The sequence below is a fragment of the Labrus mixtus genome, chromosome 6 (genome assembly GCF_963584025.1).
Source record: "Labrus mixtus chromosome 6, fLabMix1.1, whole genome shotgun sequence".
NCBI classification, from domain to species: domain Eukaryota; kingdom Metazoa; phylum Chordata; class Actinopteri; order Labriformes; family Labridae; genus Labrus; species Labrus mixtus.
Window position 1 is genome coordinate 11,287,847 of NC_083617.1, and position 18,615 is coordinate 11,306,461.

At 40.1% G+C, this 18,615-nt stretch overlaps 2 protein-coding genes across 2 annotated transcripts; one reads left to right on the plus strand and one right to left on the minus strand.

Annotated features, from left to right (window-relative positions):
- Positions 1-801: 801 nt before the first annotated feature.
- On the minus strand, positions 802-10,900 carry abraxas2 (abraxas 2, BRISC complex subunit). The gene is made up of 9 exons (XM_061039964.1): positions 10,766-10,900; positions 9,080-9,170; positions 7,515-7,551; positions 7,218-7,284; positions 6,401-6,591; positions 5,523-5,645; positions 4,759-4,843; positions 4,532-4,649; positions 802-4,125 (listed from the first exon to the last, which is right to left on the minus strand). Exons 1-9 carry the CDS (start codon positions 10,835-10,837, stop codon positions 3,560-3,562), a joined length of 1,350 nt encoding a protein of 449 aa, XP_060895947.1. The 5' UTR covers positions 10,838-10,900; the 3' UTR covers positions 802-3,559.
- An 18-nt stretch (positions 10,901-10,918) lies between these two features.
- On the plus strand, positions 10,919-16,070 carry eef1akmt2 (EEF1A lysine methyltransferase 2). The gene is made up of 6 exons (XM_061039965.1): positions 10,919-11,086; positions 11,803-11,868; positions 11,969-12,083; positions 12,232-12,339; positions 14,504-14,720; positions 15,784-16,070. Exons 1-6 carry the CDS (start codon positions 10,965-10,967, stop codon positions 15,879-15,881), a joined length of 726 nt encoding a protein of 241 aa, XP_060895948.1. The 5' UTR covers positions 10,919-10,964; the 3' UTR covers positions 15,882-16,070.
- Positions 16,071-18,615: the final 2,545 nt, after the last annotated feature.

The following is an 18,615-nucleotide window of genomic DNA, read 5'->3' on the forward strand; positions in this document are numbered from 1 at the left end:
CACTACGAGGAGAGAGCTCTCTGGGCCGTGTCACAGTCAGGGGGCAGGATCAGGATTTACCACCTGAATATGCCAAGCCACCTGATTGGTCAATGTTTGTGTATCCCTTGGCAATAACCAATCAGATTCTACGTCTCTCATTCCAACTGTTAAAAGGCTCAGTTAAAGCAAAACAGGCTCGGCTGTCACAGTAATAATCATTTTTACCGCTAAGACACGTATTATTTTACTCTACGACAGGCTCAGTTATTTAAAGTAAACGTGTTTGGTTTTAATTCGTGCATCGTAATAATGTTTCATGTCTGGCAAGCAACCACGTGGTATCCCCTCAAAAAGGGATAAGAGGATGATGTCATCGTAAAAATACTGCAGCAAGCACTCTGCAGTAATGCATGACAGCTTGAACAACAGTTCCCGGCGCTGAATTATTATTGTCATTGACGGTCATCTACACACCATTCGAGGACGACATTAAATTGGCATTATACTTCTCATCTTACAAAGTCTCTGGTTTACTGGAAGAAAAAAAACATTTATGCGTGGATGCAACTCTTGTTTACATCACAGCCCGTCCCACTCTGATGTGATGTCATTGACACAAGCACCAGTAGGTTTTGCGCATAGAAATACAGATACAGTACAAAATGTGTTAGTTTAAGTTTTGCCCAAGTCTATGTAAGAAACTTGTTATTTTAGATTTTTAGTGACATAATTGACCTGCAAAACACATTTTGTTAAAAAAAAAAACAAGGTTTAAATTGTAACAGCATTCACTAAAATAAGAAAACAAAGGCACATATATCACATATGCATGTCTCATTTATTGTCCTCCATTTAATAACCATATTTCTCTGTGCTCTTCCAAGCAAGTCCTTGGACTGCTTTTGTCAAGTTCACATATCCAGATAAAAGCTGACAAGATCTAAGCTGTGCACTGGACTTTGTGCTTTCAGGCAGGTGTTGATTTTGCAATGGCCCATTAAGGGAACAAAGGGAAGGGTCAACCCATACAGTGAGAGTACGCGAGTGTATATTTCTATTAAGTTGGAAATTGGAAGGTAAAGGATCCTTACAATGTAAATCCTCTCATGCGTATGCCAGTGGTCCTCAGTACCAGAACTCTGCTGGTTTTTAGTCCGTCCACAAATTCAGAGTTACACCTGGGGATAACAGAAATAAAGACATCCAGGGACTGAGGACCAGGATAAAAAGTGAGGAGAAACATTGAGAACTTCTGCTCTATACCACCACAACACCTGAAACAAGCGTATACAGTAAGTGCTGTTTAAATGCTACCCCCCCCCCCCCCCCGCCCGCCCCCCTAATATACATTCATTAAACTTTTCCTTATTATATTCCAGTACTCAAAGGAAACCATACTCCTAACAAACTGATTTAGTCATTTCTTTAAACAGTGTGATTGTGGTACTGTTGGTGATTATTTAGTAACATTTTGAGTGCCAGTTCCTGAAGTGATGCATTGGCATAACACATCAGAGCAAATTTAATGACCCAAAGGCAGAAAATATTACATACAAACACACTGTGTATATAAAGCAGAGCTTGTTCACAAGGCAAAAACCTTCTCTCACCACAAAAATGCCCTCCTTTCCAAAACTGAGTGAAACCTGCGGATGTGAGACATCCTGCATGTGCAGTGCAGATGTCTGTCCATGCTGAATATATCGGTGAAGAGAGCTGACCAGTTCATGCAAGGAGGGCGTCCTGCATCCAGCACTCAATCTCTCAACATCTTTTAATTCATTCGTTTTCAAACAGGCCAGAATTAAAAAAACAAACAAACAAAAAAAACATCTGCATGTCCGTCATGCTCATTATTATCCACTCTGCCTTGCTGGAAGTATCAGTTGATAGCAGATTCCTTTTGACTTTATAGTTCAAATTCCAGTTTCAAATGATAAAGCAAGCAAAGCCACAGCTGCAATCAGGTCCGCTTAGAAGTTATCGGTGAAAGTAAAAAAGGAAGAAATAGCTTTAGGAAGGATTGTTTCAGGTAGACAAAAGAGAACAAAGTGAGAAAGGAGACACACAAGTGAAAAAAAAAAAAAGCTAGAAGTGGATTATTTCAAACACAACACATTTGTTATAATTTTAACCCTTAAATAAAAGAGATCTGTGAATGTGTTCCATGTGCAGACAGAAACTGCCCTGAGTGGAAGGCACTGTATACTGAAGCAAGGTTACAATGTTTCGTCACATTATCCAGGTCCGTGCACGTAACAATGACCCGACCAGACCAGGATACATGAGGTCTGCTATCAGCCTTCCATTATTGACTTGAACAGAGAAAGAGTCAGAAATGAACTTAAAGTGGTTATACGGTCACTGTCAGTAGTTTTGGAGACAACCAGCACTGTGAAATGGAAGTAGCAGCCAAGTTTTTATGTAAAGAACAGACAGACCGATGCAGTTTTTTTTTTTTAGTGGTAGCTCTCTGGGTTGCAGCAGCAGAAAGGGAACCTTAAGCATCTGGTTAGTAAAGCTACAGTACATTGTGTTTGCCCTGTGAACCCCATACAACACACAAATAGCTGAGCTCAGTTTGGCTCAGGGTGGTGAAAGAGGACGACTCAAGTGGCACAACATCTCAGCATTGGTAAAGCACGATTATAAAGAAATCTTAAATGTTGTTAAGTGCAGCAAAGCGCATACAGTTTCAGTGTTATCCAAGAGGAACAAGACATTGACATTCTTGTCAATCAAATTTGATTAACCGTTAATCAACAAAATATATATATATATATATATATAGTATATATGTATATATAAAGCACCCATTAAAGAAGTGGCAGAGTAAATTTAGTTTGAAATCTAATCTTTATCATTTAAATAGGCAACTGTATGATTAATGAAAAACTGTGGAACATTGAAAAGAACATAAGTTCAACATAAAATTTCAAAATGTGCATGTAAAATAAATTCTAATTACAAATATATCTCTTTATTCAAAATAAAAAAATAAAACCTTAATGACCATTTGCCTATTTTGATTTTAAAAATTGCGTGAAGGCTACAAAATGTTGTCCCATTAATTTTCCAAGATTGATTAAAGGAAGGCCAAAATAAATGTGCAAGAGGTAATAGAAGATTGAGTGCTCGGAGTTGGTGATGCCAATGTGAAACTAAAAAGAATAATAAGATACAGAGAGAGCGGAGTGGGGCCTGTCTTTAAGAGAGCCAGCTTGCCAACCTGTTGGCATAAATGTCTCTGTAAAATCTATTTCTGAAACCATACACATCCACACTGGAGTACCAAGACTGGCCCCATTTCAAAAAGAAAACAATGAAATCAGATGCCTTTTCCCCTTGTGAGAAACACACCAGTTGAGCCTGCAAAGCCTAGCAAAGTTTCCCCTTGAAAGGGAGAACAGACTAAGACGAGGAGAAATACTCACAGCGGGACACCACCTGTGCATGCCGTTCACTTTCAGGACTGGCACTTCTTTTGTCTATATTTGTCTATCTTTGATTGCTTGAGATGCCAACCTCTCAAGGTGTGTCACTAATTTGTGTCCTGTACACACCCTGTGGCATATTTCTATGTGGTCTGGGAGCCACGAGCGTCCCCATCAGGACTTAGCGCAGCTGGTCGACCTTGCGCTAAAACACTAGCAGAGACCAGGGGCAGGTGTGGGGCTTCACTCAATAAGTTCTCGTATTCGCTACTGTCCTCATCTTCTTCATCATCGTCATCCTCTTCATCTTCATCATCCTCCTGCCCTGCAGCTTGTCTGTCTAACGAGTCAGAGCTTGATCCATCACCATTGCCAAGGTACGGGCTGCTGGGAGTGGTGACAGGATTAGAGCTGGCGCCGAGGCCCAGGCCAAGGCCAATCCCCAGTGGGCCTGGGGTGGGGTGTCCTGGAGAGCCCACAGCTTGGGGCCGAGGCAGAAGAGCGGCGCTCGTGGGTGGGGAAGAAGAGGAGAGCAGAGAGTCATCCTGGGTCAAGAGGTCAGCATAAGATGGGGGGTTAGGTGAGGTACTGGGCCGCTCGGGGGCAGGGGGTGTGTGGAAATTTATCCTGGACTGAGAAGAAGCCTCAGACGGGTCTGTGTTCTCCTCTGAAGTAGGATGGGAGTCTGCATTTTCGGACTCATGGAGCCCTGTGGAACATGAAAAAATATATTAAAAAAGGAGCACATAAAATCAGTTGACTGATCGAATATTTAAAATGGGCCGGAGAAGGAAGTATCAACTCCGAAGGAATTAAATGCTATAAAACCTCAGATTAATATTTATCTTTTTTGCTGTTTGTGATTGATATGAAGCCAGTTTGTTTTACACTGCACAAATTCAAATCAGTCACATAATGCCAGTGTACTAAATAAAGAACAGGGGAGCTGGTGGCCTAGTTGGTAGTGCTCTTGCCCCATGTACAGAGGCTGTAGTACTCCAAGCGGGTGGCCTGGGTTTTCCCCACTCTCTCTCTTCCTGATTACTGACTCTATCCACTGTCCTATCTCTATATAAAAAGTGATAAATAGCCCAAAAATAAGAACAGGTACTGACTTCTCTCTTCTTCTGCAGTCTTGCGTTTCCTGAGAGCAATTTGTTGTTTGAGTTTGTTCACATCCTCTTGGATTTTCTCCCTCACTCGCTCGCTTTGTTCTACCTCCCCACACACAGCCTGAAGAAAGAAAAACAAGTTAAAAAAACTATAAAGTGGAAAACTTACTTTTAGTTATTTTAAATGACTTCATGTTTCTTTGTTCCAGGTTATCTGTGATTCTACTCACCTGCACTTTATCTTGTAGTGCGCTGTATACTTGGAATATTGTTCGGATATCCTTCATCACACCATCTTTGTCAAAGAATTCAGCCCTGAAAATACATTCACCATCATGTATATAAATAACATAATTTAAGATATGTCTAAGACTTAATGGTAGATACCCACCACTCTTGTCAATCAAGATTTAAGATCACAAGATATCAGCGCAGTAACGACATGTTGCACATGACATATCCCACTTCAGTCACTCACAAATTCAAACGTATGCCAATACAACTTACACACAGTGTAATGTCACACACACACACACACACACACACACACACACACACACACACACACACACACACACACACACACACACACACACACACACACACACACACACACACACACACACACACACACACACACACACACACACACACACACACACACACACACACACACACACACACACACACACACACACACACACACACACACACACTCTTTTCCATGAGTGTTTGATAACTGCATTTGAGGGATCAATGCAATAAATGTTTATATCTATATCTACGGATGAAACATAGGTCTAAGAAAGATATCAGACGATATATCGGTATTGGATTTTTTTCTCCCCAATATTGATATCGGTCCCATATCGGTCAGGCCCTAGTAAAAAAAAAAGTGGCTGCTGCAAGTCCATGAATATCAGAGAAGACATGGCTGTCAACTCAAACCGGTAAAAAAATAAGTAGTAGTAGTAAAAAAACAATAAAATCTTACCCATGCTCTTTAATGACCTGGGTGTAGTTTAGTGAGGTGTTGGGCACTGAGGAGACTTTGTATTCCTGCTGGCTCGTGTTGCCGAGGTTTGGGATCGTCAGGGTGATCCTCTGGTTGTACCTACTGAGTAGATATGACAAATAAGAAAACATGGCCTACTTTACAGGGAAATTAACGCTGCCATACAATTATTCCACATGCAACTGTTACCAACACAAACATGAAGGATTCTGGGTTTAACCTTTTATACATATTAAGATAAAAACAGGACAATTTTATATTATTCCTTCCTGATAATACAAATTGAATACCGGTTCCTATTCTGGCCCAAAATTCTTCCAAACTTTAAATCTGTATACCACATGGCATGGGGCACATCCCAACCAGAAGGTCGAGGGTTCGATCCCCAGCTCCTGCAGCAACATGTCCGTTGTGTCCTTGGGCAAGACACTTAACCCCGAATTGCTCCCACTGCTTCATTGGTGGTGTATGAATGCGTATTTACTAGAAAAGCGCTATATCAGCTCATGTCCATTTACCATTTACATTATTATATGTGGTGACATACGGCAAGGGACTTAATTGATGTTACTAATGGAGAAAACACTGACATTCTTAAAATACGGATTGTAACCCATGACCTGCTTTTAATGGTAAAGATATGTGTTTAATTGTTAAAACTTTCTCCTAGTACCCCACATTGTCAGTCCTGTTTCTTTGATTGCACAAAGGAACTTAGATATGAGGAAAAACAGACAGTTCTGGAACACTTGGTGTTTGTGGATATATATGGATCAGACTGTTGTCTGGCAAGATACCACAAGTGTGTGAGTGTGTGTGTGGATTTTTGCTCCTGTAAGTCTACATACTGTCATTACCTGCGGTTAGGTCTGAAGAGCACATACTCCAGTGCGTGTGTTGAGCTGTTTGCGGTTGAGATGAAGCTGAAAAGAAGGAAGACGAGGTCGGGTACACCAAGCAGCTGAGTCAGCTGTTTGTGGATGATCTGTTCCCTGAACGACATCTGCTGCTGCGTGTTCCTCCTGAACCGGTACCAACCGATGACGTTCTACGCAGACAGACAGACAATCATTGTGGAGTTTTATCCAAGAACTTGTGGTTAATTCAACTTAAAGGCTTTATATGCGATTTTTTCACACTTAAATATAATAGAAATCAAGTATATCCTCGGAAAATAACTCTCTGAGTCATGACTGTCTACAATGGGTGTAACACCAGAGTCCCACTGTCTGTGATGATTTCAGAGTTTTTTTTCTGTTTGTTGACATCGCCGGCCCGACGGATGACTCCTCCCCTTGCAAATAAAAGTTGTTTAATTGAGGGACTAGAGAAAAGAAGAATAACATACTGTACTCACTGCTTAACTGTGTTTCTAGATCACGCTTATTTCGGGTAAATTTACATGCAGTGTGAAGATACGAGCATAATAAAGATCGCTAGCATTAGCATGCTAACCCACAATGCACCGCAAGTTATTTTGGTTTCATGCTGGATCAAAAAAAATCGCATATAAAGCCTTTAAATACTATAAAGTTTCTATGAAAATGTTTCACGATTCATTTTGAGATAGGTACAGCCCAAAAAAATACTATCTCAGTGTACCCATTGATTAAAAGTGATTAGAGCGCTCCATTAAAGATTTATGTTTAAAATGCAGCAAATAATTGTACTTACTTTCCGTCTATCTTTAAGAATACTGTTGAGACTTTCTTCATTGATTTTGCCTGCGTAGTCATAAAAGCTGATGAGAGGGCAAAAAAGTACAGTTAGTCAAAACGGATTCATCATCATTCCTACACCTCCTCTGCCTTGGCTGTCTCAATAACAGCCGGATCTCAACACCCAATCGGACAACAAATCTCTTGATTTTCAGTTTTTTTTCTATAACTTAGATTATTCTAGCATTACCATTACATCTTTGCTAACTAATAAGGATAGCAACTGTTTGTGATGAAAAACATTTTGTCTTACCTAAACAACTGTGCACATGGATCATGGTTATGGATTTCTGTTGGAAAAACACAAGGACAGATATTTAATTTGGATAGCATTATTTATACAACATGTTAAAGGAGTAACAAGTTAGTAAAGGAGGAAGCCTAATCTGTAACCCTTACAATAACTAATAAGACCAAAAAATGTCATTCTTCCTTTAAAGCGACTCGACAACAGGAAACCTGTACTTCTGATGGCTCTGTTAATATGTAGCTTTCTAAACATGTAAATTAAGTAGCTTGTGTACTTTTTGCCCATTGTTTCCAGTGCTTCATTGTGCTGCCTAATTCATATAGCTTTTGCACATGCAACAGTACGTTCAGCATCTCACCAAGACACTAAAGACTCTGCAAACCTACACAGGTGTTATCACTTGAAAATGCTGCACAGGGAATGTCATCAACATGTATGTACATATAAGGTGCATCTTATGTTTCTTAAAGGCCGTCCCCTCGTTCCTCTCTCGATTCAGAAGTGGTTCTGGACCTGCCATGTTCAGGAGCGTCCAAAAGCCACTAAAACTGCTGAGAGGAGAGAGGAGGTTGATCTGAGGAGCAATGAGCCAGGATCCATGGGAACAGACTTCACGGAAGTCTCTATACTGACAGACATCCCGCCCCCCCTTATCAGATTTCACTCGTTGATAGGATACAGCAGTGGATCGGACTTCAATGAAATGTATCACCATCATCAGAGTTTAATAATGGAGAAAAGGCAGAACTTTCAGCAGACACTGAACGGACACAATGAAAATTCAAACAGACTATAAACATCCATCAGTTTCTGAAGAGTCGTATGAGGAAGCACTGGCTGCTGAGTGGTTACTTTGTGGCTTTGCGCAGCTCATGTACATCGGCTGTAGTCCTCAAAGTGGGCAGCTTTGATTTGAATCCGACCAGCGGCTCTTTTCCCACACTCTCTCTTTCTGATATCCAACTTTCCAATAAAGGCACTGTAATTTTATCATTTACACCTGGGGTTTTCTTCATAGGAAATTTTGTCTTCAGGAAGGTGATCTGTGATCTTGTAAACTTCTTAAAATTTGAGTCCCTTTCAGCTTCCACTCTTTCTGCTGTTGATTATTCTGACTGGCTACAGAGACAAAGCTAACCTTGTTACCTGGGATCAGCTCTGCTACGAGCTTACTGGTATCATATGCAATGATATGAAACTACGGTACTCTCATCTCGGTGATACCAAACAATAAGATGTTAAAGACAAGATAAAGGTATACCATATTTTAATAACATCACTACGTTGTACTCACATTGTCAATAATGAAAAAAAAGCACACATTTACCGCAGTAAATGTCGAAAAGCAAGTCCCATGGTAACAATTTTCAAATGTATCATGGTGTTGGAAGATGGGTGATTCTGGAGTGACAGACAAGTTGTACGTGACACTTGCCCCCTGGTGGCATGCCATCGGCAAAGGTAGATACCTCTTAACTTATGGGGCCATGTCGTTAAACCAAGCGCAAGTGTAGCTGGCAAACTAGCCTGTCACATTAAGTTACTGTTTTGTGGGATTTAGACCTTACCTACTACCTGGATCAATTCTGCCGTGCTGATCTGTGTGTCACTGATGCTGACCGTCTCTTCTTGCCTTACTTCTCCTAATAGGAAGCCCTCCTGTGCAAATACACAAAAACTGTGGTTAGGGAGAGGATTTAGACATGAAACATAAATGGCTGTTTGGGCAGCTGTGGCTCAGTTGGTTGAGTCGTCGCCCTCTCAACCGGAAGGTCGAGGGTTCGAGCCCCAGCTGGGCAACATGTCCGATGTGTCCTTGGGCAAGACACTTAACCCCCGAATTGCTCCCGCTGCTTCGGTGGCGGTGTATGAATGGCATTAGTTACTTCTGATGGATGATACTACATAGTAACCACTACCATCAGTGTGTGAAAGGGTTGGTGTGGCGTAAAAGCGCTTCGAGTAGTCGGAAGACTAGAAAAGCGATTTATAAGTTCAAGTCCATTTGCCATTTATTGTTAATCAAAGCAACAACAACAAAAAAAAGACAGATATTCTTGTTACAGCTCACACATCATGTAAAGATTGGATTTTTTTATTATACTGATACATTGAAAATATTCTTGCTTTTATATAATTGGCTGAAGAAAGAGATGAACCTAACTTTTCTCTCCTTATAGGATTCTACACATTAATTGATGAAACAATAAAAAAATACTTATCTTAAAATTAATATACAGAACAAATTGTGACATATTATGTTCAAGCAAACTTTATGTATTTAAAAAAAAAGTGAAAGTATCAGAGTGACTCATAACTATACTTAAGTCACATAAAATAACAAATCAAGGTTTTGTTATGGGAGTCAATCGAGCTGCTCAAATCTGTCTACAAGCATTACTATAAATCTAAAATGCTGGATTGTTCCTTCTACTTATGTCAGGAATGCGAGAAAACTTGTATTTAGCAGCGACCCACCTGCTCAGCACACTCTTAAACTTCTGACAGGAGGAACTGGGATGTAAACAGCTCCCCTGTGTTAGCTTCTTCTCCCTCAACATTTAAGTAAATTGCGTCTTTCCTACACGATGACAACAACACACGTGTCCCCTGATTGCTTCCCACATCGAGCAAGCTAAAGCGAATACTAAGAAATATGCTTTTTTGTGATTTTTTTGTTTGACGGTGTTGAGTGAAAATGCATGAGGCTAACAAGCTAATATAGCAGATCAGGGGAAAAAAACAAAACAAGCAGGTCCAATTGCACCTTGTTGGATAGTTACTGAGTCATTTTTTTTCATATTTAGATGACACATAACACTGCTTTGAGATAACACCTCGGAGTGACTGTAGATTTTTTTTTAGCAGGACCGAAACACGGAAGTGACTTGCTTTGAAGGATTTGCTAACATGCTAAGAAGCTGACTACTGAGTATTTCCTGAAACTGAAACTTTCCAGAGAACATGTCCTATATTTGAAGTTTATTACTCCCTGTAGTTGTTGTCACAGCTTAGTACTTAACACATGTGCACACACAATACAATAAATCACCTTAAAATGGCATATACTCTTTTATCTTTTAGCTCCTGAGTGCCTGCCGGTGAATAGACGGAACCAACACTAGCTAGCCTGCAACAGGATGATGACACTGGAAAACAACACAAACTAATGGCGTTCATAAACAACCTGACAAACTGCGGACACTTAAACACCTATTGCGTACTACCTTGTCAACATAATTAAAACTACTTACGTGATCTGCGTTGCTGTTTGCGCTGTGATAACACACAGAACTAAAAGTGTAACCTGAAATGGATGCCGCCATGATGGAAACATCCCCATCAATCCCGATGACGCCCCCTGCGGTTGCGGGTTGCACGCGCTCTCCTCTAACCCAAAGGCATTGTGGGAAATGTAGTGCGGCGAGTTGACAGAACCTTCTCTCTTCCAGAATGGAAGAAGACCCTGAAAACACACGTGGCTGCTGTGGTGGTGGTGGAAATAACTCGGACCCAGAGGACGACAGATGCTCAGATAGCGACTTTGGACCCTCGAAACTTGGGACGAAAGAATAGTAAGTGTTTTGATGTTATTAGCTCCGATGCTAACAGTAATTTGGGAATGGTTGGTTCAGACTCCGTCATAGTCTCATCTATGAGCATCACAGCTACAAAACATTTCACTATCTAAACGCTATAACCTTGTCAACATATTTTTGTTTTGTTTTTTTCTGCAAAGTTTGAAGTCAGCACTATCTATCGTACCCACAATAACAGCTCATACTAACACAACAGTTTGGCATGTTGTTACTTAGCCTGTTTGGTCTTATAGTAGTTTTAGCTGTAATACTGGACAAGGATAGAATAGGATAATACTTTATTATTGAAATTCGGGCGTTACAGCAGCACAGACAAGAAAGCTCAAAATACACATTAAACATAATATTTAAGATAAATAAAAATAAAAACAGGGGGTATATACAGTACAAAATGAATGGTGAAGTTAACTGGGGGGAATTGAGACAGTATTTGCAGAGAATGACAAGATAAAGTGACAAGTGATGATTAAAGTGACTTGGTATGATAAGTAATGTAAACAGCAGAGAAGAGAGGCAGTGTTGTACCACAGTAATGCAGAGTGCAGTTATATAATATAATGTTATAAAGAGAGTTTAATTGAAAGCTTCGTATACCCAGGGTCGGTTCTTTTAATTGTGTTTTTGCAGTACACTGTGTAGTTCGCTAATAAAACACAATGCTGTCTGTGCTAAAAGAATGTCTTTTTCCTCAGCTGGGAAGATGCATATCAACAAGAACTGGAGACATTCAGAGAAATTGGGGATGTTGGTGAGATATGGTAATCGTTTAAATTCAAAGTGGACATTGTTACAACTTATCTTGTAACAGCCTTGTCTTGTCTTGTTTTACTGACTGTTTCCCCTGCTTCTTCTTGTAAGGTTTGGTGAGGAAAGCATGAGCCGAGTGCTGCGATGGATGGAAACAGCTAAGATTCCAGAGGATGCTTCCATTCTGGACATAGGCACAGGAAATGGAGCATTTCTAGTTGAACTGGTGAGTAAAGATCCTGGTGAATGTATAACAAAGGTGATGTGGCCCTTTAACAGATAGAAAGTGAATGACATCTAGTTTTACTGAGCTGAACTTGTAACTCATGTTTGAGAGCTCTGTTCTTTATCTTTTTTCCCTTTTTTATGCAAAGGCTAAACATGGATATAGGAATCTGACTGGTGTGGATTATTCCCCAGCATCTGTCGAATTGTCCAGAAATGTTTTGAAGGCGGAGGACTTGACAGATGTCCCTGTGAAGGTGGGTTTGCTATGTATGACATAAAATCTATGTTTTAAACATACGCTGGTGTCACAAACAACCAAAGGAACCACATGTTGCCTAAATTCTCAGGTTTTTGTAATGGATGTGGTTTCTAATTGATATTTGACCAGTTTTGGGGGGTTTACAGCAGATTTATTAGGATGTGACGTTAGCATTGGGGCATTCACGTATCAGCTGACTTAAAAAGAACGTTTGTGCACTTTTTTTATAGCCTGACCAACATTTTGTTTGGCATGTATTATCAGGCGGATACAAGTCTATCACAGCTTTACTGGAAACAGGGTACAATTTGTCTGAATGGCGCCACATATAAACTTCTGTATACAGAACCTAAGAACATATAATGCAGTAATAATGCTTTGAGTAATTTAGTAAAAATTGTATCACACAGTTTTCGTCCAGCTGATCACGATCCAACTCCGAAACTCCGAGCACTGTCTGCAGCAGATGTAACAGAGCGTCACAGCTTCAAAGACAGCAGTCTGCACTGGAATTGATAAACAGGGTTTAATAATATTCAATATTTTTCAGTATTTGTTCCAGAAAGCTGCCTTCTGAGTATCCCTGGTCAATCTGTGTAATTTTGGGCAACTATCTATGTGGAGTAGCGCAGATAGCCTAGTGGTTAGTGCGCACGCCCCATGTACGGTGGCTATAGTCCTCCAAGCAGGCGGCCCGGGTTCAAATCCAATCTGAGGCTCCTTTCCTGCACATCATTCCCCTTCCTCTCTCGCCTCGTTTTCTGACTCTATCCACTGTCCGGTCTTTAAATGAAAGCATAAAAAGCCCTTAAAAAAGCTCTCTATGTGGAAAAGTAGCGTTTTTCATTGCAGCTCAAAAAGTTACTGTAATGGCTACTGCTAAGGTAATTTTTGAATTTAATTTATACTTTTGAAGGGTAACTTATCTCGTATAGAGTAAGTGTAAAATCTTTGTTAAATTCACTCTACTTATATGCTGAAATTTAAAAATGTTGGTGTATTTGTCAGACCTAATGCTATGTACATATTACCTACTGAAACTCCCATTCAATCCTGATTTCCGGTGCAGTATAGCTTTCAGCAAACTGTAAGTCAAACTGGGCCTGGGAGTATTAGAGGTAACTCTCCTGTGTTTACCATGTGGGAGAGTTGGATCGGAAGGAGGCACTGAGAGGGATGGAAGTCTGCCCACCATTCAGATGAAACTGCCTAAAACCGCAAAGCATTGGCAGGGTCTAACACTTTTACTAACACGTGTCTGCGAAAAAAAACACTTTATATGCGGCTGTATTTGTGATGTGATGATGAGTGACTTTTCCTTTCCTGTGTGTACAATAAAGGGGCATATATGTCATATGTATATCACCACTGTAATGGTGTGTGCTCTGCAGGGGCAGAAAGCTTTCAAATAGAGTCAATATTGACCGTAGCTGGACAGGGGGAGCGCTGTGTATGTGTGTGTGAGAGAAGTGGTATGTTGGCATCCTGCTCATCGCTTCAGGACTGCAGAATGCCTGAATAATTTGTGCGAGTTTGCTTGTGTTGGTGTGCAATTGTAGACCTGAGTGGAGTCTCCAGTTGTTCTTAAGCCGGTGAAATAGAGCTTCCTCGTCAAGTCTCACATCAAAGCTCCCCAAATCTATGTCAGGCCTGTCTCCATTTACATTAGTCACTGTCTGCTGCTGCTTTGACACATCACCTTCATGCATTCCTTCAGCATCATCACAGTTTTTCCATCTAACAGGTTCCCTTTCAATTTGAACTCAGGTCATTTGCAACAAAATGTAGACATTTTAGCCTCCTTCATGAATCACACTTTTCTGCCCTGGTGTGTTTGTGTGTGTGTGTGTGTTTGAGGGAGAGAAAGATAGTTACGAGGCTGTCAAGCTCTCCCATAAGGTATATTGTTCTGTGCGCTGTTCAGATAAAGGGTCCTTTTTACTCATTGATGTTGTTCAGTAACCTCAGCAGCATTTTGCTGTAAAAGTAAACATTTGCAATTTAGTATGAAAGTTAACCACTAAGGTGAAACACTTGTTGCTTGATGCTGACAGATTTCTGCTGCAGGTGACAGAAGACTAGACATAAGGGGTTTGCTGTTTTACCTTTGCCGTACAGTTGAAAAACACACTAACTTCTCGATTTTTCTGTAATTTTAGGAGTTGGACTTCTTAAACTGCCAAGGGGAGCTAAAGGACTTTGATGTCTGCATCGACAAAGGAACATTTGATGCTATAAGCTTGAACCCAGACAACACTAAGGAGGGCAAAATATTGTATGTCAAAGCCCTAAAAGACGCTCTAAAGAACAACGGTTTCTTTGTCGTCACTTCCTGTAACTGGACAAAGGAGCAGCTGCTGGACAGATTTAGTGAAGGTAATGCAAAACCTTTAAATTAATGATTGCATGTTTGATTATTAAAGTAGAAGGAGTCTGCTGAATCTCTCACATGTCTTCATGAAATAGCTCCTTGAGTCTTGCTTAGCAGATAAGTCAGCTCTCCAACAGTCACATCAGGCTGATATTCTCTCCAATAATCATCCAAATCATACAGATAATGTGAACGGGAACTTTGACCAGACATTAAATGATGTTAAGTCATTCTTCATGCAAATTGTAACCTGGTCATTGTGCTTGTGAGGGCATTACTTTCTGGCTGCTTACAGCAGTTAATGTCTCTCTTTTTTTTTTAAGTTTTCCAAAAAATCTGTCATTTATTTCTATGAATTCAAATGTAACACAAAGGAAGGTCTATAATAATCTAACAATAATGATTTATACCAAAGGCTTCACTGATCAGCAGGTGGGGGTACTAAACCAGAAGTTCCATTGCTCCTTAAAAGACAGTAAAGAAGAAGACTGTTAACTATTATTCATATATGTAACATATATAAATCTATGATACATTGTACATGTTGCATATTTTCATTCAGAGATCAAATATGTTCATCTTTTAGGTGTGCATCTGTGTGACTTACACTTGTGTCAACCTGGCTTGTTACGTCTTCTATCATCTATATTTGGGTGCATTGTTGTCTGACCCCCAGTCAAAACATGGGCTTATTTCAACATCAGTGACAGTTACCTGGCAGGTTGTAGAGCTGCAGGCAACAACAGCCTTGTAAAGTCAGACTTTCGGCACTCCTCCAGAAGCTGTCACTCCTCTCAGTGTAGTCACTCCGGAGAGCCTGCAGGGGGCCAAAGGGTCCTGGAGAGCTCATCTGTCACACTGACAGCCTGTCTTTACTCGGGCCCCAGGAAGCACCACAGATGGTTGATGGCTAGTTCTAGACTCACAGTGCTTCTCCTAACCTCTCTGTAGCCACTGTCAGCAGGAAAGGATTCTTGGCATCTGTGTTTAAGTCAGCATGTTGACGTTCTGTTAGTTTGAATAATGCCGATTTCTCAACCTGCACATTTTCTTTGTGTCGCCTAACAGGATTTGAGTATGTTCAGGAGTTGCCTACACCCAAGTTCCAGTTTGGAGGCAAGACAGGAAACAGTGTGACAGCACTCATCTTCAAGCGAGTACAATAAATCACATGTCTCCATCTGATGTCTTTTGCTCGCCCCATCGCTTCTGTGGTGATTTTCTCAGAAGTTATTTTGTAAAACAAAACAAAAAATAATATCTGATTCATTTTTAAGACAATGTGTAATGGATTTCATGTACTGTGAAACTACTGTGAGTTCTTTTAAACCGAATAAATCAGTGTTTGTTTTGTTGCTGTTGTTCATATGTGGTTTTTATCTTAAAATGTTGTAACGCATTTACCCAGACAATTCAACAAGTTTTTGATGATAAAAAAAAAAAGAAAATAAAAATTTCATGCTGAAGCTGTTTCCATTAGACTTCCTGTCTGTCAATGCATACATAGACGAATCTTTTCCCCCAAACAAATCCAATCTTTCACAATAATATTGATCTTGCACTTCTTTAAAATTATAAATGTGCATTAGGTTATAACATTAAATACATAAACTGGTCAATGAAAGGTAACAACAATTAGATTTAAGATAATGTTAAATATCTTCACATGAAACCTTTTACCTCTGAATAACATGACTTTCCTCTTGCCCTTGATATAATGTTGGTTCCTATGTGTTGTGGCCTCAAGAGCCTGTCATATGTGAACTCTTCACCCTCATGCACCCACATACACTTATTAAACTGTCATATTTTTCAAGAGGCGGTGTGTTGTAGTTCTGCCGGACTATTTTTCTCTTTGTTTTTAATAGTTTTAAGTTGTAGAGGTTCAAATGTATACTTTTAAGAGAGTTTCAAGAGCAAAGGGGAGACACCATAATTGTACACATTTTCTCCCCATTCCATAAATCATCTCGTAGCCCCTCAAATTACATTGTAAGGACCCTGTTGAGAGTCTTGACCCCCAGTTTGAAAACCACTGTTCTGTCTAACATGGTCATTAATTGCATCCATCTTTCATGCCATGTGAAAAATAGCATGGACCTAATTGGTTAAACTGGAAACCAGCAGAGCTTGGGGTCCTTGAGGAGCATGATTAAGGATTTCTGACATACTGAATAAACAGGAGGCCGCGGCGTCTGTTGGAGGAGAGGCCTTTCTGCCATTTCCTTTCTGAATTGCATCATTAATAACTGCCAAGCTCTGGATGCTAATTGCAAGCTGAGCCAGCTGTCCAACGGGGAGCGTGGATGTTGAGGCATGCCGTTGAGTAAACACACAAGCTTTACAAGAATTACTGCCTGGAATTTTACAAGGCTCTGGATATCCTGCCTGGATGTGCATATTATGCCCACGTTACAGCGCTCTCAGACATTTTCCCATGAAGTGAGACCTCCTCTGTAAGGCATTAACTATAAAGCCTAACTACTTTTGCATGACATTTACTATCACTGTATTGAAATATCTTGCCAGGCAGGTCTTCAAATATTTTTCAGTGTGTCACAATGTGTTGTTAAATTTTTAATATGTACCTACTGGAAGTTAAGTATCTCTTTGATTGAATTGTAGTTCACTCATTTCCTGTTGCTGAGAAAACACTACGTCACAGGAAGAATACAGTCATTAGCTTTTTAAGTCCTGTTTGTGAATCCTGCACTGTACAAAGAAGTAAATTCAGAAAAATTCTTCAGAATTTTTTTTTAAAGTGTGTGCATGTGTATAATAGTCATTAAGTATATATATTTATACACAATAAGTCCAAACACCATGTGATGACAGATATATGTTTGTAACACTCATTTAGTAATTGAAACTGGCCTCAATCTTTCATTCAAATGCAGAGATGGAACATTTTCTGTACGCCATCTTTCAAACTATTTTATAACCATTCATCATGAACTAATTTAAAAACATAAAACTCTAGGTCCTGCTGTGTTCAAATGAGCTAAACCGTAAATGTACCCCTGTCAGCACTTCCATGGTTTTTGGATTGGCACATGTGTGAAGTTACACTTTTATTCCACTCATAACACTGACCTATAAGAGTTTAGACTTGATGCCATAGTCCACTGGCTGCCCTCCTGCCAGCATGAATACTATGCTTTCATTTTAACCTCTCAAGTGTGATGCTGCAAATATTTATGTTTTTTTCACCCCATCTCCATGGAAACACGTTTGAAGGTAATAGGATTTTCTTGGATTGATTGAATTAGGCTACTCCACCATGTAGCACAGAAGTTTCCATAGCAGGAGAGGTGAGCCAAAGTGGAAGTGGGAAAAATTCCTCTTTAAAGCATTTCTGACTATTTCACACTCCGCCTTTGAGGCACGCCTAACAGGGCTACAGTATAACATGACTCACGAAGACCTTTAAGTTCATTTTTATCGATTGTTAACTTTTTGAATCAAGTCTGGGTTATTGCAAGACAAACAACAGAACAGAGGACGACCTAAAATAAAGGTAACTTTCTTTTGGTTAGTTCATTTTTCAAAGTTTAAATGTAGTTTTGTAGTTATATAATATCGAGATGCCACACACTTATTTCCTTGATTAGCATCAATGAAGCACAGTAACACAAAGTAGCACATGAGAATCGTAAATGCCTGAGGGAGGACCGCAAAGGAGCATGCCAACTTTGAAGGGGTGTGTTCGGTTTTTACTGAAATACAATTTCGAGCTGTGTATAAGCACGTATGAAGAAATTTCAACGCTTTTATTAAAAATGTTAGTTTGGAGGGTTTAGTTGTGTGCTGAGCCTCTACCTTCGCGGACACGTAAGTTTGTTTGTCTGTCATTTTTTCCGTGTCTCCCCCCCCCGTCGTCATGGTTGCGTCCAAACGCGG

Bases quoted from the DNA above. Each gene is read 5' to 3' on its own strand.
- abraxas2 (XM_061039964.1), bottom strand. From the start codon at position 10,837: ATGGCGGCATCCATTTCAGGTTACACTTTTAGTTCTGTGTGTTATCAC. The intron at 7,285-7,514 runs GTAAGACAAAAT...CCCTCTCATCAG, and splicing joins CCATGTGCACAGTTGTTTAG to CTTTTATGACTACGCAGGCA. The intron at 4,650-4,758 runs GTGAGTAGAATC...TTCTTTCTTCAG, and splicing joins CACTACAAGATAAAGTGCAG to GCTGTGTGTGGGGAGGTAGA.
- eef1akmt2 (XM_061039965.1), top strand. From the start codon at position 10,965: ATGGAAGAAGACCCTGAAAACACACGTGGCTGCTGTGGTGGTGGTGGA. The intron at 11,087-11,802 runs GTAAGTGTTTTG...CTTTTTCCTCAG, and splicing joins AAACTTGGGACGAAAGAATA to CTGGGAAGATGCATATCAAC. The intron at 11,869-11,968 runs GTAATCGTTTAA...TCTTCTTGTAAG, and splicing joins GGGGATGTTGGTGAGATATG to GTTTGGTGAGGAAAGCATGA.